The following is a 24,572-nucleotide window of genomic DNA, read 5'->3' on the forward strand; positions in this document are numbered from 1 at the left end:
GGTGTTTCGGTGGCTTGCATGTTTAAATGATCCTTAGAGCTATGCCAGCAGGAGCATATGCTCCTGGTGGGGTCACCCAAGCCAGACAGGTCTAAAGTGGTGATCCAGACTAAGAGTTATACCTTGATCCGCAAGGTTGGGGGTTGGACGTAGGATTATCACCCTTATCTCGTAAAAAGAAAATTGTTACTGGTACCTTAAGATTGACTAAAGTAAAATCTGATAACTTAGTGACGTCTTGGTGAAAAGAAAAGCTAAAGAGAAGGAAAACTGTTATTGTCTTAACAACTTGGAATGTGAGGACATTGAAGAAACCTGGTAAGTTGAAGGAATTTACGAATGAATTGGATAAGTATGGAGTGAAGATAGCAACATTGCAGGAACTAAGATGGAAGGAGCAGGGGATGATAGTGTCGGGGCAACATATCCTGATGTACAGTGGAGGAGAAGAAGGCAGAAACGGCGCAGGATTTCTCATACAAAAGTCTGTAAAGCAAAGCATGATTAACTTTACTGCAATCAGTGATGGGATGTGCTCTTTGAGACTTCGGGCAAAATTCTTCAATGTTACAGTGTTCTGTGTGTATGCCTCTATAGAGGAGGCAGAAGATGAAGAGGATGATGCATTTTACACCAAACTGGAGGAAGAAATCAACAGCGTTCAAGGACATGGCGTGAAAATGATCCTTTGAGATCTAAATCAAAGGCCGGGCTGAGTGGCTCAGATGGTTGAGGCGCTGGCCTTCTGACCCCAACTTGATAGGTTCGATCCTGGCTCAGTCCGGTGCTATTTGAAGGTGCTCAAATATGTCAGCCTCGTGTTGGTAGATTTACTGGCACGTAAAAGAACTCCTGCGGGACTAAATTCCGGCACCTCGGCGTCTCCGAAAACCGTCAAAGAATTTAATGGGACATAAAACAAATAACATTATTATTACTAAATGCAAAGATTGGAAGAGAAGAGGTGTATAAACACACAGTAGGGAGAGAAAGCCTGCACAAAGTCGGTAATGATAATCGATTGAGACTGATTGACTTTGCAAGTGGAAAACAGATGATCATCAAAAGTACTGGGTATCCTCGGAAAAGCATAAGGAAGGAGACATGGATATCACTAGATGGAGTGACAAGAAACCAAATAGACCATATTATTATAGATAGGCGACTTGCATCAGACATTGTGGATTTCAGAAGCTGTAGAGTTGCTTATGCTGATTCAGACCACTATCTTGTTCGAATCAAGTACAAACAAAAAAGACTTGGCAATAACTGAAAAAGTAAGAAGAAAGGCAAAGCACAATGTTGAGTGCCTGAAAAATGAGGAATTGCAAGAGAAATGCAAGAAAGTAGCAGGACCTATGGAAATAAAAAAGCCGTTATAGGAGAAAGGAGAATTGGAAAGTAAGTGGGGGATACAGAGAACAGCTATCTGTGAAATTTCAGATGATGCTGTGGGAAGGAAGGAACATTTAGAGAAAGCAGAATGGTTTGATAAAGAATGCTTAACACTAATTCAAGAGAGGAATGAAGCTAGGAAAAGAATACTTCAGAGGAGGGGAAGGCAAACAGTGGAAGAGAGTACAGGGCGAAGTGGAGGAGAGCAGATAAGATATGTAGACTAAAAAAAAGAGCTTCGGAGGGAAAGAGAATTGAAGAACCAGATAAAATGAAGGATAGAAATGAGGTATTCAAAGAACGAAAGACCTTAAGAGAGGATTTCATCCAAGAACGGTTTTCTTTCTTTCTTTAAGGACAAGGATGGAAACCTCATTGGTGACAAAAACAAAGTGCTGAAAAGATGGCAGGAGTATTTTTACTTGTTACTCAATGGAAATAATGAGGATGATAGAGCAGAGGAAACCATCAATGATGACACGGAAGAAAGAGAATTGAATGAGGAGTCGGTTGAGCAGCCAGGTTAAGAAGTGGTCAAGATTGCAATTAAAGCATTAAAAAATAATAAAGCCCCAGGTGAAGATGGAATGGAGTCTGGGTTTTTGTGATAAGGGGGAGAGGGAATAGAGAAGGCTGTTCATGAATTTATTGATAAAGGAGGTTTGACTGAAGGAGGAAATGCCCAGGATTGGACAGTGGGCATAATTTATCCAATACATACGAAGGGAAGGCAGTATGTGGAAATTACTGAGGGATTCACTGATTATTTGGCTCCTGCCAGTCAAACGAACTTCATAAAAGCCCAGTATGTTTGGTAGTTATAGATAGAATTCACAGAGTAATTGTAGTAGTTGCCTTGTTTGATGTAAAAATTGTATATTCAGATTTTCAATCCAGGGGATGCTTTTTCCACAGTTAACACTGAATTTCTTATCGTCAGTGGCTTGATACCCAACCCTTATAACTTATAAGATGACAAAACTAAATTTACCCTTGCATCTCCATTATACAGAGTTAATGTATACAGTATTCCCTTCACTCCTCCACTTCGCCTCGCCTCTCCATTGAGCACACTCATTGCCTTGCCCTCATCTCCCCCACATAGCTACTATGACCAGACCAAGGGAACTGGCTTCAGTCCAAATAGAGACGAAGGTAACGAACGATTAGCAGCTTGGGTAAGTTCAGTACTCTCTCTCAGAATTATTAAGGTGACGGTGAAAGATCACCACAATTATAATCTGTCTCACTTGTTCATAACATAACCAGTTCACAATCATTGACAAGTTTCTGCAACGTAAATACAGTATTATTGTACATGTATGTGCATGAATTGATTTGATAGTATCTGAGGATGTTCTTATAGAATGAAAAATGTAATTCTTGGTTTAATATTGTATATTTTTTGCAAGTGTGTTACAGCTATATAAAATTGGTGTTTTCAAGAGACTGAAAAGTTTGATAGGGGTTAATATTTAGGCTTTCAAGGTCAAAGTCACGTTCAAAATTTAATTTCAAATCGTGACATACTGATATGAGATCCCAGAAATTGTTGTCAAAAATAAATTTCAACAAGCAAATAACAATTTTATGTAGATGAAATATCTCACCATCTGCTGTATCTATCCCCTCACTTGAGAGTACCAGTTATGTTTATACTGGTTTGTGATAGAGAATAAATTATGTTTCAGGAATGGTAGTCACCTTCCCAGGCAAGAAACCCTGTTCAGTACGAGTTGATCAGCTCGATAGAGATCAGCCAGAGAAAAATTCTGTTGCATTTCCTGAAATAGTCCACTTCGGCATAAGACCGCCTCAGTTATCGTATGCTGGGAATCCTGAGTAAGTTTCTGGTTAATAACTATGTATGTACATGTTTGATCTTCTGATGAAGATTATGGTGGAAGAAAAAAATTTAAACTTTGGGAATCGGAGGTCAGTAATGAATATTTCCTTGTGAACCAACGTTTCTATCCATACTGCTCGGATCTTCATTAGCATGGTAACAATAGGTTATTGAAAGGAATAATCAAGTGACAAATCAAGCTACATATAGACAGACTAGCTGTTGAACACTTGTTGTCAGAACCATCAGTTAGGATGTGCATGATTACATGTTGGATTCTCTTTTTTTTAGCAGTTCTGTCGCCCCCTCATATTGTTGCTGAGATTCTGAGGCACGTTGATTTACAGCCTCTCCTTTTCAGCGGCTTGTCATGACTTACTTATTTCCTAACTCTCGCTGGCCATTTGCAGTTTAATCTTTTTTTATACATTTTGATTCAATGAGCTGCAAGATTTTTAGAAAATCAACGCAAACCGCTAACACAATCCATCAAGATTCCATTACACCCACATGCCCATAAATGTGCAGCATACCATAGTATGGTACACTGCGCTTTTAGCATCCCGCTGTCTAAAAATGAATTAAGCGCCATTCGCAGTATAGCTAAATTTAATGGCTACAACAGCTCCTTTATAGAGAAAATCATTAATAAACATAAATACCAACATTCATCCACATTAACAGAAGAAAAATCTCACAAGAATTTTTTATCTACTTTTAGGTTTAACCTTATCGGACGAGCGGTCGACATATGAACCAGAGAATTACACCTCGAAAAGGACAAGCGGTTGAAATTTCAACCACACCCGAACTCCCCCAAAAGGACGAGCAGTTGATATAACAACCACGTAATTTTCCTCACATTTTGCTGTGAATTCTGGCTTGTGAAAATGATCTACTCGATTTGTTACTAATATATGAGTCACTACAATGTGCACAATAATGCGCATAAGAATTTGGCAGCTGCTCTTCCCGCTACAAATAAAGCAGTTAGTTCCTTATAAGCAGTGAACATGGCTAGACGTGCAAGAATGTTACATTTCGTTACTCAGGACGAAGTGCGGGAAATTTTGATGGACTCGGATTTTGATGAAGATGTAATATCTTATCTGAATCAAAAGAACCTGGGTCTCCTCACGAAGGGAACGGTGTTGTGCGTGGAAATGAGAGTGAATGTGACACGAGTGATTCAGAATGGAGAGACAGACTGCCCGGAGACAAAGCAAATGTGCACGTGTTTACTGGCCCTCCCCCTGGATTATCTCACTTAGGGAATGAACATTTAAATTCAGACTTGTCTCCACTAGAAAATTTTAAATTGATATTTACCGATGAACTTTTCGGAATACTTCTTGGAGAGACAAACCGTTACGCATTTCAGACTTTAGGTAAAGATCATAAACAGCCGGAAATTCAGATGCATGAACTGTACCATTTCTTGGCCATAATTGTACAGAGACACACACTGAAGGATTACAGGTCTACCCAAGAGCAGTATTACACTCCTTTCTATTCGAAGACAGTGAAGCATGACCGCTTTCTCCACGTTCTTAGAGTTCTACGTTTCGAAAATGATGACAACGCACCTGACAAAACTGACCCCAGTTATGATCGACTATGGAAAGTACGAAACGTATTCAATTACCTCAGTGACAAATTTTCTTCCATTTACAACCCAACAGAACACCTGGCAGCTAATGAAGTGATAGTCCTATTCAAAGGTAGATTGATCTTCAAGCAGTACATACCAAAAAACATAAGTGGTTTGGTATAAAACTGTACAAGCTCTGCGACAGAAAAAATGGTTACGCATACAATGTGACGGTCTGCCTCGGGAAACAACGGCAAAATGCCATCAACATCAATTCTACGCATGGAACAGTTCTGCAGCTAAGAAGGAAAGTAGAGGGTGTAGGCCATAAATTGTTCATGGACGATTACTTTTCCTCTCCTGCCCTCTTTAATGATTTGCATGGAAGGAAAGTAAATAGGTGTGGCATCGTCCGTCATAACCGGAAGGACATGCCAAAAAAATTCAGACCTAAAGATTTGAAACTGAAGAAGGGAGATATTATTAGCAAAGTGAAGGAAAACCTGTGCACAATATGTTGGAAAGATAAGAGGGAAGTGTATTTGCTAACTAACACGCATAACCCGCCACCATCTGGTCACTCTTTTGATGACAATGGGATTGCAACGAAACCTGCAATAATCGAGAGCTACAATGCACATATGGGTTATTGTGACAAGAGTGATCATATGGCCAATAGTTACGGTATTTCCCACCAAAGATGGAAGTGGACAAAAGAAACTAATTTTCCATCTGCTGAACATCGTTATTTTGAATGCCTTCATCATTCACACGTCGTGTGAAGGAAAGCTGTCTCAAAAGGAGTTTCATCTAACACAAGCTGCTCAAGACATGAACCCAGAACTACCATGCACTAATCTTGGCAGACCGGTTACCAGTGTTGCACGTCTTTCTCGCCTTGAAGTCAAAAGTTCTAAACATTGGCCTAACAAGGGATCATCTCGCAGGCTCAAAGTGTGCTCGGAGAAGGGTAAGACATCAAGGTCGAATTTCCATTGTGAGGAATGCAGTTTAAAAACATCAGATGTAAGGCTTTTCAGGCGTTTGCTCTATTAGCCAGCGTTTCGTCTTAGGGCTGACACTGGACTCATCAGAGTGGGATGTGTCAGACCCTACCCACTGACGCTGGGTGTATGCAGGTGATTTTTTTTTAAATTTTTTCGGGGGGGGCCCCGAAGCCCGCTCCCCCCGCGTGACCATCGACTCAATCTACATGGCCTCCGACATGCTATTATTTCTAAGAAGAAGAAAGAGATAGCAGGGAGGAGTGGGAGGTGATACAAGGAGTATCTGCCGGTTTCCGAGTCAGACTCGCTACCACGGCAAGAGTTTGTGTTAGGTATATGGTGTTGAAGTATGGTATTGAAGGGTCAGGGAAAAACCACATAGGCAGAAAGAAGAAAGAGCCTACATGTAAAACCTGACATCTTTTGATAGCACATGCAAGGATGTGGGCTGGATAAAGTCCAGAGGTTGTGTTAGTTAGGAATAGGTGTCATGCAATCATAACCATTTCCTTGCAATTTTTGTTATTATGGGGATCAGTCCTTCTTGTCACTGCCGGGTCGGCTCGGGTCTGCTAGCGTCTGGGCTTTGGGCCACAGGTTCGTCCCATTGTCCAGCAGCCAGCAGTCCCTGGTGCCAAGTGTCCTTTGGGAGAGGGGGGAATTAGAGCCAAGCCTTGGATGTAAGGGGCTATCTTCTTCCTCCTGTCGATGTCCCTCTATGCGGTGTTGTTTGAACACACTTGTCACTGCAGATCTAAAACTAAGGTTATTAATAACATATGTATATACAAGTTCTCATTGGAGTGCCGGCTGTTTGCCTGCTCTCGTGTCCAGCGTTCAACCTAGATAGGATTGAGATAACTTATTAAACTGTTTATAGGGCGCGGGCGGTGTTCCGCTCCCATGTCTCTGTCGGGGGGCGGGGTGGATTGATACTTCCTTGGCCGTCTGGCTGCGTTGCCGTCGTCTTCTTAGGTTGTACTTTTTGTCAATCTTCCTCGCCTGGTCCCTGGGTCTAGGACAGCTGAAACATATGAGGCATATTTACATATTTACATAGGTGTCTGCAGTGTGTGGGTTTATGTGGTATATAGGTGTCAGCTTGGCGGGAGTGGGTTGGCTATCGGCCCCTCGCCCACCCAACCCTGTGGCTGAACAGAATGTGCTTCGGTGTAGGATACTTTTTGTACAGATCAACGTCGTAGCGTCCGATCCCGCTTATTAACGGGTTGATCTTATTACTCCATGACTTTCTGTACATGTTTAGTGTCTGTTTACGTATTTGGTGCCTTATTGAGCTGACTTTCGCAATACTGCGTAGTTGGCGTATTGGCGTGTCGAAAGGGAGTCTGGTCGCTGCTCGTAGGCATTTATTTTGTATTAATTCCAGCTTATCCAGGTTCGTCATTGCAGTGAACCCCCACACTGGGGCTGTATGCAGGTGAGCTTATCAGAAGCCTATTTATGAGGCACAGTCTGATAACTGCATACGGGAGATAAATCTCCACAATGGAATTATTGCCTGCCTAGCAACTCCGAATGGAAAATTCTAAATTCCCATAGAGGGAATTAGATATTTTTCACCAATAGAGCCTGTCAAAAACATATCAGATGTAAGGCTTTTCAGGCGTTTGCTCTATTAACCAGCGTTTCGTCTTAAGTCTGACACTAGACTCGTCAGAGTGGGATGTACCAATATAAATGGTCCGTTATTGGACATTATAAATTTTCCAGCTAACTCGTTCCTGGTTGCCAGCGTTTCGCCCCCGTGTGCTAGGCTGGGCTCATCAGTTGGTACCTAGCACACCTACCAAGACGCTGGATAGTGCATACCATGGAGGCCACTGCGTAGGCTAATTGTGGCCACCGGCAGCGCCAATGCACTATGAGAGACATTGTCTCATTATCAAAAATTGATGCCTGCTTGGCTATCAGATGATGTAGATGTCTGCTTGGCTATCATCTGATAGCCAAGCAGGCATCAATTTTTGATAATGAGACAATGTCTCTCATAGTGCATTGGCACTGCCGGTGGCTACAATTAGCCTACGCAGTGGCCTCCATGGTATGCACTATCCAGCGTCTTGGTAGGTGTGCTAGGTACCAACTGATGAGCCCAGCCTAGCACACGGGGGCGAAACGCTGGCAACCAGGAACGAGTTAGCTGGAAAATTTATAATGTCCAATAACGGACCATTTATATTGGTATTAGAAATTTACTCGTTCGGAACAATTATTTTTGATTCCCTATGGGAATCAACATCTACATCATCTGATAGCCAAGCAGGCATCAATTTTTGATAATGAGACAATGTCTCTCATAGTGCATTGGCACTGCCGGTGGCTAAAATTAGCCTACGCAGTGGCCTCCATGGTATGCACTATCCAGCGTCTTGGTAGGTGTGCTAGGTACCAACTGATGAGCCCAGCCTATCACACGGGGGCGAAACGCTGGCAACCAGGAACGAGTTAGCTGGAAAATTTATAATGTCCAATAACGGACCATTTATATTGGTATTAGAAATTTACTCGTTCGGAACAATTATTTTTGATTCCCTATGGCAGGGATGGCGAACCTTTTCCAATTGGTGTGCCATTTTAAGTCTGATTTATTATTCTCAACTGTCTACTGTGCCACTTGTTATTTTCCTTTCGAATGGTTACAACCCGCGACCACCCATTCCCCGACTTCCATCCCTAATTCCAAGTTATGTTCCATAATATGTTTTTACATATGGATTTCTAGCTCAGTAAATTACATTGTAAAATACTACATTTGATTGCATGTTCCGTGGTCGTATTTTACCAATACCACAAATATACATGTTTAAATGTGTATGATTTAAGAATACCTAACATTATTTTAAAAAGTATATATTAAGTGTCCATTGTAACACACTTCGTCATTAAGTATTGTTATATATAGAAATCAAGATGACTAGTATTGCCAAAGCACTTTCAGTGAAATATCATTCTCAAATTTAGCGTGAAACTTGTTGCTGAATCTTAGTAGCGATGACATTTATGTTAGGTTCATAACTTCTTGTCTTCAATAACAAGCAAGAAGCACTTAGGTCTGAACCAAGATAGTTTCTAACTGTTCACAACGTTCATTGTAGAAAATAGTAGCTCGCAGGTGTATGGGTAAGTAGCGCTGTAGCAAGTTTCTTCATGGACGAGGCTGTTCCACTGTTCAAGTATTAAGTTCTCCGGTTTCTGGAGAGAGTATTCACCATCAAAAGCACACTCGATTTTCACCAATGCTTTACTAAGCTGTAAGAATTTGTTCACTCATGACTGGTATCTTGAAATTCAGTCAGCTCCATTTCTAAACTGCCACTCAAAAAAAAAAAAAAAAAAAAACCCTTAATATCACTCAAGTGTGCAATATCAGGCTTTGAAATAAAGTGCGATAGATTTTCCTAATCTCAAAATAGGGATAATCTCTTAGCAACTATTTGTCTTACGGAATTCAAAACGATAAACACTTATGCTAACACAAGCCAAACTTCAGTAATTGACTGATGTGGGTGAGCGAATTCATCTGACATGTATCTCTATCAGTGTTGCCATAATGCACGTCTGAATGGAACTTGAAATTAGATTTTCGGTACTTATTTTTTAAACCTGAAACATTATGAATATATGATGCATGAGGTATGTATAGTCTGTAGAACAAGACGTGCATACAAACGTTAATATGCGTGTGGTGTGCCACCGAAATCGTGTTCGCGTGTCACCTAGTGACACGCGTGGCATAGGTTCGCCATCCCTGCCCTATGGTAATCAACATCTACATCACAGAGTGGGATGTGTCAGACCCTACCCACTATTGGTGAAAAATATCTAATTCCCTCTATGGGAATTTAGAATTTTCCATTCGGAGTTGTTAGGCGGGCAATAATTCCGTTGTGGAGATTTATCTCCCGTATGCAGTTATCAGACTGTGCCGCATAAATAGGCTTCTGATAAGCTCACCTGCATACACCCAGCGTCAGTGGGTAGGGACTGACACATCCCACTCTGACGAGTCTAGTGTCAGACCTAAGACGAAACGCTGGTTAATAGAGCAACGCCTGAAAAGCCTTACATCTGATATGTTTTTGACATGCTCTATTGGTGAAAAATATCTAATTCCCTCTATGGGAATTTAGAATTTTCTATTCGAATGCAGTTTAGCACTTTGCGTGTATCCGTGCTTCAAAATGTACCACACGAAAAGTATATTTTAAGGTCCATGTTTTCACCTTCTTTATGAAATCATTCATTCGGTTGAATGTTGTTTTTATGTCTCGAGAAGTGTGATGTGATAGAAAACGATAAGAACAAAATAACTTGCTACTTCCTTGTACAGTCTTCACCTCAGCGTGGGCTGTTTCCTGTCATTGCGTCAGCAGCACAAAAGATCATGTCAACAGTACCTCTGGAGGCTCAGAAACCACATGGAAACTCTGATGGAGTCCTCTCGGAGATGACTTGCAGGCGGCTAAGCAGGATCCTTGCGAGACGTTTACGTACAATGAATAGCAGAGAAATGCCACGATAGTTGTCACATATACTACGGTCATCTTTCTTGAAAATAGTAATGATATTGGCATTTTTGAGATTGCCGGGTACTTTTTGGGTTTCCCAATTTGAGAGGATGAGAGTTATGAGACTTGTTTTCAGGGGTAAGCCTCCATCTCAATTTAGTTCCAGAGGGATATTGTCTAGTCCAGGTGCTTTCCTAGGTTTCAGCCTAGGAAGTGCCACACAGTATTCCTGATAAGTTGGTGGCATCGCCATCCATGGTTGAGGGGGTAGTTCTGGCACATCCCATAGAAAGTCATCAGCAGCAGTGGACCTTCGGTTTAAAAGAGTGGAGAAATATTTATTCCAGCGCTTCAGGATGTCTCTACCATCGTTATGAATGTTAGCACCATCAACTGTTTTCAGAGTTCCAATTGGAGAGCAAGATGGACCATAGATCTATTTTATTCCTGCGTAGAAATTCTGCAGGTCTCTGGCATTAGATAGTCTTTCGAGTTCTAGATCCTTCGCCTGCCACCAGTTGTTCTTCATTTCTCTTATTTGAGTCTGACATTTCAGTTTCAGATCTTGAAACACAGCTTTCTTCACACTGGATGATGGATCTTAAAGAAGGGATAGGTGGGCTTCCGTTTGGCATTGATAAGGCTCAGAATTTTTTCATTGTTGTCCTTGAACCAGTCTCGTCTCTTTCTTTTCTCGTAGCCAATGATTTCCTCAGCTGAATCAATGATAGTCCTTTGGAGTGTTGACCATTCTTGCTCCACGTCATTTGTGCATACTGGATTGCTTGCCAAACGGTTCATGATCACATTTTGGAAGTCTGACAATGTGGATTTATCTGAGAGCTTGAAAACATATATCAAGCGCCAGTAGAAAAGTGATAACCTTCTTGCTATAAATTTAGATGGGAATTGCCTTACCAAAAGTTAACCAAACATGAGAAAATATTATCTAACCTCAGAAATCAGTGATGCGCTCTGCCATATCTTTAGGTATATCGCATTCTTACTTAATGTCAGTGTAGAGTATTAAAATTAAGCGATCCTTTACTTAGCCCTTTATTTCTAACAAGTTAACAACTGCTATCGACCACGTTATTTACATATTTAATACGAAAACATGTTATCTTTCTTTTCTAATTTTCTTTACAGAACAGTAGTTGACGCATTTTGTGGCAAACGTTTCAGTTTTCTATTCAGATGATAAACTTCTTGCTATAAATTTACATAACAGCCTTTCCGAAATTTAACTAGACGCGAGAAAATATAAAACTAACCACTGAAATCAATGATGCACTCTGCCATATCTTCAGGTGCATCCCATTTTTACTTAATTGCTGTATTTAGCATTAAAATTAAGTGATCGTTTACTTCAGCCTTCATTTTTAATGAGTTAACAGCTGCTATCGGACATGTTATTATTTTATGCATTTATTAGGCAAACATGTTCTCCTCTTTTATTTCCGTTCTTTTTTTTTTTTTTTTACGGGTGGCAGTCGATGGGTATTACTAATCGACTCTGACATCGCCTTCAAATATCGATGGGAGGGTTCGCTAGTGGACATAGCGAGGAAATGATACCGAAGATGATCAATCGCATGCAATATAATCGCTGGGTGCATAAATATCACTGATAGAAAAAATAGTTCGTATTAATGGATGCATCACTGATGGAGCTCTCGCTGTAACCGAAGGATAATACACAGTTTAAAATAGGAATGTTGAAGGGACAGACAAAAGCTGTCGTTATAACCTGGCACTCGTTATGTGCCGTACTCGTTATAACGGACTTCTACTGTATATTCACTCGCTGGGATATACCTTCTGTACTCGCATCAGTCAGCAATAGCTGTTGAAAGGTTAGCTTGATTCTATTGTGCAACTTATGAAATTAACTTGATTCTGTTGTGAAGTATCTTTTTGTGATAGATGGGAATTGTTTGTTATTCCACTCCCTCCGCTACTGCCTGACAGACTGCTCCGGCTCTGTGTGACTCGGGCTGTGAGGCAAGCATGTTTAATTAAAGAGCACCGGCGCAGCCACCACAGAGCAGGAGGAGCAGACGAGGGAAGGTTCGGAACGAGTCCTCCGCTTCCCCCAGATGCTATATTCTACTCAAATATACATGTGCACCCTTGGGCACTTACAAATAACTGCAACCTCTTCCTCAATAGCTGAAGGCACGACGGCCTGCTAAGTGAGGATAACAAAGACCCAATGAGAGGAACTCTTCACATATACACCGGGCGAGTTGGCTGTGCAGTTAGGGGCGCGCAGCTGTGAGCATGCATCTGGGAGATAGTGGGTTCGAACCCCACTGTTGGCAGCCCTAAAGATGGTTTTCTATGGTTTCCCATTTTCGAACCAGGCTGGGGATGTACCTTAATTAAGGCCACGGCTGCTTCCTTCCCACTCCTAGGCCTTTCCTATTCTGTCGTCGCCATAAGACCTATCAGTGTCGGTGCGACATAAAACAAATTGTAAAAAAAAAAAAAAATCATCTGACAAGAGAAACAAGCACTGTCAAGGCAGGCAGGCATAAACATGTCGACCCTAAACAAGAGAAACACTAGCAAAGCAAAATTTGGCATAGAAATGTGAGTTAATAGTACAGTAGTTTGGAATCTTCTAATCATGCAATGTTGTGTACATGTATAGGTATAAATATATACTTATTATGGTGTTAAAAAAGGACCAAAAATGGTCAGATTTGTCAGACATTTATACTTGTTTTATAATTGCAACATTGTCCATCTTTTGATATTCTAATAAATAATGTTAATTTCAGTTACCAGAAAGCATGGAGAGCATACGTTAAATTTCGTCATCTTCTGGCTAATATGGCAAAACCATCATTTGAGGATAAGAGGAAACTTGAAGCCAAGGAGAACAAACTTCAAGAGATGCGAACTCAAAGCAAAATGAAGCGGGATGTTACTGTCGCAATGTCTGCTAAGGGCTTCTATCGCACTGGTATTATGTGCGACATTATCCAGGTAACTTCAGACATAGTATGCATAATGAATGTCATGAATTATTCTGGTTTAACTGCATGTTGTTTGAATCTTCTTATAAAAAGTTATTATGTGTTAAGCTTACAAACTGAATATAATGCTTGAATAAGCTACTGTTAGTAAGCTGATATTGGTATGTGGATAGGTGTATGAAGGTAGTATGTCTCTCAGAAATCTATCCATATCAGAGAGAAATAGATTTGGAAGCTGGCAAGTCATTATATAAGCAGTTTTATTGCAAATGACTTGCTTGGTTAAATAATGGGGTAACTTAGTATTACTTTAGAGCTGCTTCTTGGCTTTTTATCCCAATTTATTGGGTTGGACACTTCATGTGGATATTGTGGAAGAATATTATCACCGAGCCACAGGGGTAGTCTGCTGGGAAGGAAGCAGTCAGTTGGTAGGAATGAAGGCTGTCTATGTTCAGGGAAGAGAATAGTGCCAAATAGGATCCCAAGAGGACAGGCAAATGATGTAGATGAAGACCTCATGATGTTTGGGAGAAACTAATTTTCAAAGACATTGAAAAGCTATATGTGAAATGTTACTATGTAATGAACCAACAACTGTGTATGCACAGAACAAACTGGAAGAACCTCATGTATCCATACCTGGCTTGCTGGGCTGGTGGTGGTGGTGGTGATGATGATGATCATTCAAAATTCCTGTATTTCAGAATTGACTTTCTACAGCTATCATTTCTCTTGGTTATTTTTGTCTCAAATGACATTTGAAGTACAGTGGAACCTCAATTATCCGTTCCCAGAAACTACGTTTTACCAGAATATGCGTTCAAATTACGTGGTCCGCGAATTTCGTAATTAAATCACGTTGTAAAAATCCCGCATTATCCGTTCCTCGAAGAAACGATTTCCCAGATGAACCGTCCAGAAATTCCAGTCCCATCAACGCTAAATCCTCGATCAAACGTTTTTTAATAAACTGTATCTCGCGAAAGGACGGCTATGGCATACTTATGGATCTTGGCATTAACGCTCCATCATTGCGATAATTAGAGCAAGTACTGTACCGGTACTGGAAAAGCGATCGGCGGTGAACTTGCATAAGGGACCATCTTAGCATCGCATTCGGGTGGTAGGTATTGTTTAGAGAATCTCGGAAAATCATAAAGCAGAGAGTGGCCACAACAATTGTAAGGAGTCACGGCGCATTTCGACAGCTCTGCTTGAAGACGGAACGAGTTTCGTCAAATGTTCGCACTTATAAAACGTCCACACATATCCAGGGTTAGATGTTTATATTTTTTCGATCGTACTGCCAAACAGGTTTTTCAGCACATTCCTCAAGGCAATGTAGAGTAACTGAGCTTTCAGGCAGGAATCGAAACTGCTCCTTCTTAACGCAGATTTACTATTTTAATGTTATCGTACACGATTATGTTAGCGAGACCAGAACAGATGTTGCACCTTACATTTTAAAAAAAAAGCCATGGGAGGTCTTGGGATTGCCTATTACTGTTTAGGTCCTAATTTAAGACTGGGAATTTTACGTTTTCGTGTTAAAATACGAAAAACCGCAGTTGTTTTAATTGCACACGTTACATTTAAATGGTTTGTATCTTTTCCAACTCGTACTGACATATGTAGCGAGCGCACTTTGCAGATGACCTCAAGGTCACGAATAACAGCCATTTCTTATGTTTTGATGATATTTCTTTTTATCTTTCCGATTTGATTGGATTAGTGACGGGTAGAATTGAATATAATGCATTCAAGAACTTTTGAGAATCGAAACTTACATTCGAAACCATGTTTTCGAGTTCAACATAACCTTTAAAAGTCGATGTACCGGTAGGTCTAATTTACGCGGTACTAGATTTCTAGAAACTGCCTACGAACAGTATACCGGAGACCAAATTACAATGAAAAATTAAGAAATGAAGGGATTTCGCCATCATGGGTGCTTTTGTATCTAATGTGCTTTATTTTATTAGATGAGAGAATTAAAAACTACTTGTGGTCGATTGTCATTTGGCTTGGCGTTATTAGATTTTTCGAAGAGTTTGGCTAGCCTAATCAAAGTTGCTGAACTGAAGGAAGTTTTTACGGGAAACTGACGAAGATTCCCTGTAAAATTGAATATAAAGTATCGAGATTTTGAACTCGCGTACCGGTAATTAATGCGGTTTCGCGGTCTAACATGCCTGCCTCTCATCCAGAGGGCCCGGGTTCGATTTTGACCAGGTCAGGCAGTTTTACCTGGATATGTCTGGTTCCAGGTCCACTCAGCCTACGTGATTACCTTTAATTGAGGAGCTATCTAATGGTAAGATGGCAATCCCGATCTAGAGAGCCAGGAATATCGGCCGAGAGGATTCATCACACTGACCATGTGCACCTCGTAATCTGCAGGCCTTCGGGCTGAGCAGCGGTCGCTTGGCAGGCAAAGCCCCATTGGGGCTGTAGTTTGGTTTAGTTTAGTTTAGGAGTTTTTGTAAGATTATGATTATACATACCTGGTACAGTAGAGTCTCGTTAATCCGAACTGATTGGGACCGGAGTCTGTTCGGATTACGAAATTAACCGGAAATATTTTATAATTAGAGTTTGTGTTTTTTAGCATTTGCGATAAATGCGAAATATGCCGAAACTTTGTCAGTGTATGTGCCTTCATCTTATATGACCCGTGCGGGTGGTTTTTAGCGATTTCGAATTCGCGATAAAATGCGAAATTATACGATTTATGCGAAATAGATGCGAAACTCTCAGTTTTATACGAAATAAACATATATTTTTAAAAACTATGCATTTTTCTTAAAAATAAGATATAAATGTTATTTATTTCAGGGGAAATAATTATTACGGCGCCCATTGCGATCGTAAAACGGTAACATGCTTTGACGGACACTTCCGTTTTGGTGCACGGAACATCTATAAGTTCATTATCGCAGTTAGCTGGTCGGAGAGATTTATTCTCTTTGTTTTGCAGCCTAACCGATTGATGTCAGATGATACCTGAAGCTATTTTCTCTGTGTAAATAGTAACTCTGAGCTGAAATACGGAAAATAAAAAGCACCTCATTTCGCCGATCGTTGTAAACAATCATGGCAGCATCCAAGCGCGGCATGGATGAGTTTATTCGTAACTGGCTTGAAAATAGTGATGTTGAAAGTGGAAAAGATTCTCTGGAGAGTGAAAATACTTCTTCTTCAAATGACAGTGATGAAAGTGATTCCGATTTCAGTTCCGAGATGATAGTGCCAATTGAAACTACGTGACAAAACCAGAATGCAACAAGAGCGAGTGAGAAGTCTAGTTTTCCTTTTTTTTTTACGTCGCACCGACACGGATAGGTCTTACGGCGACGATGGGACAGGAAAGGCCTAGGAATGGGAAGGAAGCGCCCATGGCCTTAATTACAATACAGTCCCAGCACTTGCCTGGTGTGAAAATGGGAAACCACGGAAAATCATCTTCAGGGCTGCCGACAGTGGGGTTCGAACCCACTATCTCCTGGATACGAGCTCACAGCTGCGCGCTCCTAACCGCAAGGCCAACTCGCCTGTTGAGAATTCTAGTAAAATGATACTTGGAATTATGATCTTGTTGACACTAAGACTCTTTCTGTAACGTGTAAACCAGTTTTTGAAATTCACTCTATAGTGAGGAGGGGGTTGGGTAATAATCCGAAAGAAATGGACTTAGGGAATGAATTTCTAACCCCACAGTTCTGGGATCACGTTACTAAGGAAACCAATACCTATGCCCCTACATTTCTTGCTAATTGATCTGCTTCCCTTGAAACCAGTAATACGAACAAAAACATTGGTTTCCTGTTACTATAGACGAGCTAAAAGCTCACTTTGCTTTGTGTATCCTTATGTAGCCTATGTGATTAATCAAATTTATGTTAAAGTGAAGAAAAATAAATAGTATGTAAGGGAATATTTCCTTTCACAAGTAATGGGAGGCCAAACGGTTAAATCATTCAACGTTTGGAATTTCTTTCACTGGCTAAAGAGCACTGCAAAGACCAGTCAGTCAAACAGCAAATACACTTTCAAGCACCACGTTCATCCTCTTTGTGTGTTGACCCTTGATCTTAGTTGGTTATTTTTGACATTGGTGTTGAGTAGTAGTTCTGTTTAAAAGTACGGTAGCGATTTATTTTATTGTCTGTTAGCCATGGGTAGAAGCGAAGTGACGATCAAACAGCATGCCGAAAGTCACAAATTGGGACATTTTTATGTACGGATACAGATGGCCTATATTGATGTGCTGACTCTGCAATCAAAAACTTGAAGAAGAAAAAAAATGTTTTGCAAGCTTTCCTTTGCCTTGGCTGCACTTCTGTGCATTTGGGCCTCTACGGACAGTGTCGATGTAGAGTTTTCTTTTAGCAAGTACAACATAATTGTAACTGATAGGCGGTCTCAAATGAAGGAGGACACCTTTTAAATAATTGGCATGTTGTACTTAAATCATCATTGAAATTCCTCTTCCTTGTAGGTGTGTTGTACTGTGATAAATAAATACGTTCAGAATAGTATTTTTCACTTTGAAATTGTGTTTGTAAATTTGAAAATAAGCATATTCCTGTGTGTTCGTTAATACTTCTTGCAGTCTTATGTTGATATTTGTCTTATTTTCCATAGTGAATTCAAAACTGCATGTCGAGCAATGTGTGATTAAACAGTATGATTTTACTCCCAACTGTTGTGTGTGCAATTTAGCAAATTATGCCTATTTTTAACCAATTTGCTACAAAATGCTAAATTTGATTACTTTAGATGCTACAAAACGCTAAATTTGAAAATCAAAACGCTAAATCTCTGATTTTTAAATGCTATAAACCACGAACTCTATTTATAATAATAATGTTATTATTTTTACGTCCCGCTAACTACTTTTACGGTTTCCGGAGACGCTTAGATGCCGGGATTTTCTCCTGCAGGAGTTCTTTTAAGTGTCAATAAATCTACTTACACGAGGCTGACGTATTTGAGCAACTTCAAATACCACTGGACTGAGCAAGAATCGAACCTGCCAAGTTGGGGTCAGAAGGCCAAGGCCTCAACCGTCTGAGTAAAATAGTTTCTACAATACAGTTCAGTACATACTGTAATTTGAAATGTGCATTCTTTAGCAGTTACATTAATAAAAGACTGTATAAAATTACAGTAGGGTAGTTAAGAACCCGTAGAGGAGAAAACGACAATGCAAATGACATTAGCGAGTGAATGGAGGCTGACTGCCATCAATTACAAACAGACCAAGAAATTGTAGCTATGGTGGAGAAAGAATGTGGAGTTGATGAGGACCAGAGTGACGACGAAGAAGACCACAATGAACAACTAGTGTCACATTCAGATGCCACGGCCGCCTTAGAACTTGTACGCTACGTCGACCAACATTCCCCTGCTACGCCCACTGATGTGATGTTTATGAGACTCTGGTTGAACACTGCATCTTCGAGTAGGTTCCAATCACTACGGCAAAATAAACTAACAGACTTAATGAAGAGAAACGACCAGTGATTGATGGCTTGTGATGTGTAATTATGTTTACATTAAGTTATTCTAGTAAAATATGACTAATAAAATCCAAGTAAATCTTCATTCTATAATATGTTATTTAATTTCAATTAGGAATTTTTTTAAAAAAATGAATATTTCAGTTCGGATTAACCAGACTTTCGGATTAGCGGGGTTCGGATTAACGGGACTCTGGTGTATTTCATTTTTATGATGTTTAGCCAAATTGTTGATGGTTTCCATTCATTCCCGGATTTTCCGTTTCCCGTGTTGTACGTTTTATTTTCATGGTCCCTCGAAAAACAGAGATTCGAGGTTCCACTCTATAATGTGTTTGGGGCTGTGTACTAAACAGAGGATGATAGGATGTAATGCTATTATTCAGTTTTACTTCATCAGTAGACTAACCACAGTTCTTCAAGTGTTACACCTCACTGGTGAACAAATAATTACTACTACCTGTATTCAAATACCTTGTTCTAATTATTATTATTTATATACTCTCGCTGTGTATACGTTGAACGCGAGCCTTAAGTTATGTAATCTGATGATTAGATATTTATACTGTATTACCATGTTTTTTCTACCCACTGTAGGGAATTTTACTAGTGTAAATTTGTCTTCATGTAAGAAGTTAACATGGATTAGGGTAACATGCTTATGAAAGAATATCATCATATGTCACAATCTTATTTCGTCATATATCATATTTATGTTTAAAGTTTTCTGATTTGGGCATGAATTTATTTAAAATAACATTCTTATTTTACTTCTAGCATGCAATGCTCATTCCGGTCTTGGTGTGTCATCTACGATTCCACCGGTCCTGTACAGAACTGGAGAATGTTATTAACTACACATTCAAAAATAGATACTTGCTTCAACTGGCACTTACTCATCCCTCATATAGGTAAATTCTTATTGGAATACCATCAATTTTAGTCTTCTTTTATTTGTACCTTTTATAAATTAATTTTTCATTAGACTTTTCTGTACGTACAAGATAACTGTGTATCATTTTCATTTAGTATTGGATTCATGTTAGAAAAAAATATTTCTAAATGTATAAGGTGTACCGAATGCAAAAGAAAACCACCAGTCTCATTACTGTATTATACACAAAATTCTGATTCCTTCTATTGCAGTACTTGATGAAAATCATATGCCCGGTTGCAGAAAGGTCCATCTAATCAGTCCTTAATGGCAGATCAGCTGATTGCCAATCAACTTTAATTCCAGAGTACGTTGCAGAGAACCTAAACCCTGATCATCTTTCTCCAATTTACTAATTGAAGATTCGAGAAGGAAATAAATCTGGCAACAGCGCAATTAGTGACCACTGCCGTGTTGATTCATTAAGGATGGTGTCTATTTTATCCTCTTTGGTGTCTAGCAAAGACTTCAAAGTGGCAATGAATCAGGGAGCAGCTGATCCTGATCGTGTATGAGAAAGGCGAAAAAAGAGCTGATTTTGAGTCTTTCGTTTGATTAAATTAATTTTCAACAATATGAGTGATATCCCCACTAAGAAAGTGAGAGGGACTAAATTTTCATTGAATATAGAGCCCTTGTACTTAATATAGTTGAGGGATACTTGCATATAATTGAAGGGGGAAAAAAGATGCTGTGTGGGCAGAATTACAAAAGAGTAAACAACCATGCTGCGGATAGGTTGAAGTTTTGTCACATTGGCTTATTAATTCTAAAAAGTCTGGGTTTACTTGGATATTAACATGCCAGAGATAAGTATTTATTTCAAGATTTAATTGATATAAATTAACTACTTCCATGTTCAAGATTGGAGTTGTATGTGAGAATAATGACTACAGAAAACAAAATAGTACATCACTCAAATCGCACTTTCTACATGAACGTGAATTTATTTATCATTGAAATGTTCAATCACATGTATTTAATGGAAGAAAAGCATCCTTGAATTTAAAGACTGCAAGCACTGATGGGAGATTGATCGTCGATCAAACACTGTTTGCTGTTTCTGCAACTCACATAGGATGATTGCCAATCAAACTCACGCTGATTGCAATCAAACTCCAGTCAAACGTTGATTGGCTTTTCTGTAACTGGGCAATAGTTTATCAAACTAAATGTTTTCACATACTATATAAATACTGGAAATGCAAAATTTATAGGAATGCTTCTCTTATTTATATTTACTCTCTGTATTGCACATCACGAAGCAAACATGTCAATGAAGACTAGTTTAATTGAAATAATTTTGAGGGCCGATGACCTAGATGTTAGGCACGTTTAAACAACATCCATTCAGTGGCTCATCATCTTGACCCAGGGGAAAAAAGAATTCCGAGGACTGCACAGTAAAACTCTGGTAAGAAGTTCCTGTGTAATAAGTTTTCCCATCCTAGACATGATATTCTCAGTCCCATGATTGCTCAAATTAAGATGTAAGTTTATGTTCCTGTGTAAAATGTTCCCTAGAAAAGGTTTTCCCGAATACGTAGTTCAGATTTTAGAGCCCCTTGAGATTTAAAAAAGAAAAAAATCCATGCAAGTTGCACCTGGCATTTGACAGTTCACACCCTTTTGGCAAGTCTCCGAGCCAGTCCGGGCTTGTCAAGGCCACGCAATGTCATGCAGTGATGACAGCAGCTCTCTTTCTCATGCAAACTCACACACACCCCACATGCAGGGACATTGCAATACCACGTTCTGTATGAAATTTTTATATCGATACTCAAGTCACAAAATATTTCGGACCGGGCGAGTTGACCTTGTAGTTAGGGTTGCACAGCTCTGAGCTCACATCCAGGAGATAGTGGGTTTGAGCCCTACTGTCGGCAGCCCTGAAGGTGGTTTTCCGTGGTTTCCCATTTTCACACCAGGCAAATGCTGGGGCTGTACCTTAATTAAGATCACAGCTGATTCCTTCTCACTCCTAAGCTTTTCCTATCCATCATCGCCATAAGACCTATCTGTGTCAGTGCGACGTAAAGGAAGCTGGGGGGGAAAAAAAAAAATTATGTTCTGATGACATTCACTATTGGCAGTATTGTGCAGACAGTTTCAAACCTGGAGATAGGGAACGAGCAGTAATGGGTTAACTATCAATAAAGCCTTCTTAACTCCCCCTTTTCTTTTTCTCTCTTTCTCTTTCTCTTTCTCTCTCACTCTCTCTCTACATAGATGCATTATGTAAACATTAACATTACAAACAGTAGAATACAAATACATTATAAAAGTGACACTCAGCAAATGGACCAGGGAATCATTCAGAATGTTAAAAGGCATTATTGTAAACTGTTAATGCAATCTTTGTTCGTCAACATGAATTCTACATCATCCGCCCCTGAACTAGCTAAAACCATCTTGGTGCTAGATGCAGTATTTTGGATAAGCGAAGGTGTAAAGAAATTGTTATCAGGAACAGTGGCAGAGTTTTTCAGAAGGCAGGGTTTCCAGCGAGAAAAGTTATTGATAGTGAGGAAGATGAAGTTGAACAGCAAGAATCACAAAACTATATTAATGAAGCTGCTTTCAGTTGCAATGTTGAGCACTACGTAAACTAGATGGTGATGTGCAAACCGAAGCACACAATGGATGTAGATGTCTTAATTAAGAATTTTACGAAAAATCAGAAAGGAGGATAGGAGGCGGAGAAAGAAGAAGAAGACAGGAAATATGGCACCAAGTTGGAAGAAGAGTATAAATTAAAGACTTAATCAAGATGCTGTCAAGGGTTTAAATGGCAAAGTGATTCTGATACACTTGGTGGATTTCTCAGGCTGAAGTTTTTGTAAAAGTCGTGTAGCTAAGCATCAATGTGTTAAGAAAACTCCTTGACTGGTGCGAAAAATAAATCCTGTACACAGTGATTTCTCTGTTCTTTGCAATATGCCTATTATATGAATGTTCATGGTTTAATTATTTTAGAATAGGCCCACATTCATTAACTGGAAACCTATCTTTAATGGGAAAATTTGCTGGTCCCACTCGATTATGCTGAAGACTGGTTTTACTGTATGTAATATGTCCAGTTGTTTTACTTTATCCCTAAAAATACAATTTTAATATTGTGGCTTTTCGGTAACGGCCTATATATATTGGCCTATTTTGGTATCGTTCACAATCAAGGAAGTCTGTAGGCTATGTGTTTGACGTGTATTTCAGGGTACAAGTTTTCAGGCATTACCTCTTTTAAGAAGATTTCTGCTTTTCTTTGAGTGGTCCCTTCAGAAACTTCTTAACAGAGTTTTACTGCATTTTACAGTCCGCCTCAGTAACGTAACTGTTAGCACTATTAGATGCCATCCTGAGTGGTCCGGGTTCGATTCCCACTGCTGCTGGAGATTTAAGAACGGTGAGGGGACTGATATGGTTAAAATGGTGTAAGCATCTCACCTTTGTGGTTGGGGGGAGGGTCCTGGAAAGAGTTGCACCTCTTCAGGGTGAGGACACAAGTTTACTTACTGCACTTTACAGATGTGATAACTACTCAAAAGTTGCTAAGAACTTATAAATGCTGTTTGTAATAAAATAATAAACATATGTTGGAAGAGTTTCAACACACAAGCACAACAGCAGATCGTACTATTAGAACATATCAAACATTTGAACGCAGAGAGTTAATACGTCCTTCCATGCTTTGATGGATGCTGTTGAATATTAGTCAGGGTTTGTGCTGAGTGAAATGGGATATACTGCTGTTAAACTGGATGTTATGGAAAGACCTTGCTGTCCATCATCAGGCTGTTCTAATAATGCCAAAGGTTTGAGTTAAAATGTTACCATTGCTCTCTATTGATGAAAAGATACCATACCCTTATTCTTATCACCAGATGGCATATTATACACCACCATAAATGGAGTCTCAGATGTCTGATGATTCCTGGACAGTGAGATAGACAGCATTAAATACTATGGCACACTGAGCAAGTTGGCTATGCGGCTCAGGTCATGTAGCTGCAAGCTTGCTTTTGGGAAACAGTGGGTTCAAACCCAACTGTCAGCAGCGCTGAAGATGGTTTCCTGCCACTGCCCTTTCCCATCCCCGTGTTACTGAATATGATGACAAGCTTATGAGACTAATAAAAGAGGGGAAATATTTCATAAAACATTGCAAGAAGTAGTAAAACAGGTGAGTCACTGAAAACCTCTGATGTGTTAGAGCAGCATTAAACCAACCTAACACAGGTGAAGAGAGATAACATCAAGTTTGTCAGCAGTTTATCTTGTTTCGTGCAACATGAATACTTATGATTATTATATGTAATGTCATGTTTCACCAGAACCTGAAGAAAGTAATTTTCATATTTCTGTTAAAAAACTTTTATTAATGATATAATAACTAAAGCTATAGAATGTTTTAGTTTCCATGCATTTATAGCTACTTTAATTATAAAATAACCTGTAACCAGGGAGAACTTTGGCACCAACCCTGATCATGCTCGAAACTCTTTGACGAACTGTGGAATCCGGCAACCAGAGTATGGAGATCGTCGTATTCATTACATGAACACTCGGAAACGAGGTAAGACTATTGAATATCATTTGAGCTTTTCTTACATGTCATTTGTGCACTTGGTATATTCATTCCTTTTTTGTAATATTAATTTTTAAGTTCAAATTTATGGTGTTGCTTATTTCAATGAAAAGGTTGATATTGTTTAAAATGATCAAACATATCACTGCTTTGTTTCTAAAATTCAGTTGAAG

The 24,572-nt window shown here is 39.6% G+C and overlaps 1 protein-coding gene across 1 annotated transcript in view; it reads left to right on the forward strand.

Moving 5' to 3' along the window:
- The window catches only part of drosha (ribonuclease 3 drosha), a 295,969-nt gene that overhangs the window by 94,528 nt on the left and 176,869 nt on the right, over positions 1-24,572 (forward strand). The window contains exons 10-13 of the mRNA XM_067146934.2: positions 3,087-3,237; positions 13,158-13,365; positions 19,658-19,791; positions 24,275-24,387. Of these exons, the coding sequence (XP_067003035.1) occupies positions 3,087-3,237; positions 13,158-13,365; positions 19,658-19,791; positions 24,275-24,387 (606 nt within the window). The remainder of the gene's footprint in view (positions 1-3,086; positions 3,238-13,157; positions 13,366-19,657; positions 19,792-24,274; positions 24,388-24,572) is intronic.

This window comes from Anabrus simplex, chromosome 5 (genome assembly GCF_040414725.1).
Source record: "Anabrus simplex isolate iqAnaSimp1 chromosome 5, ASM4041472v1, whole genome shotgun sequence".
Lineage (NCBI taxonomy): Eukaryota > Metazoa > Arthropoda > Insecta > Orthoptera > Tettigoniidae > Anabrus > Anabrus simplex.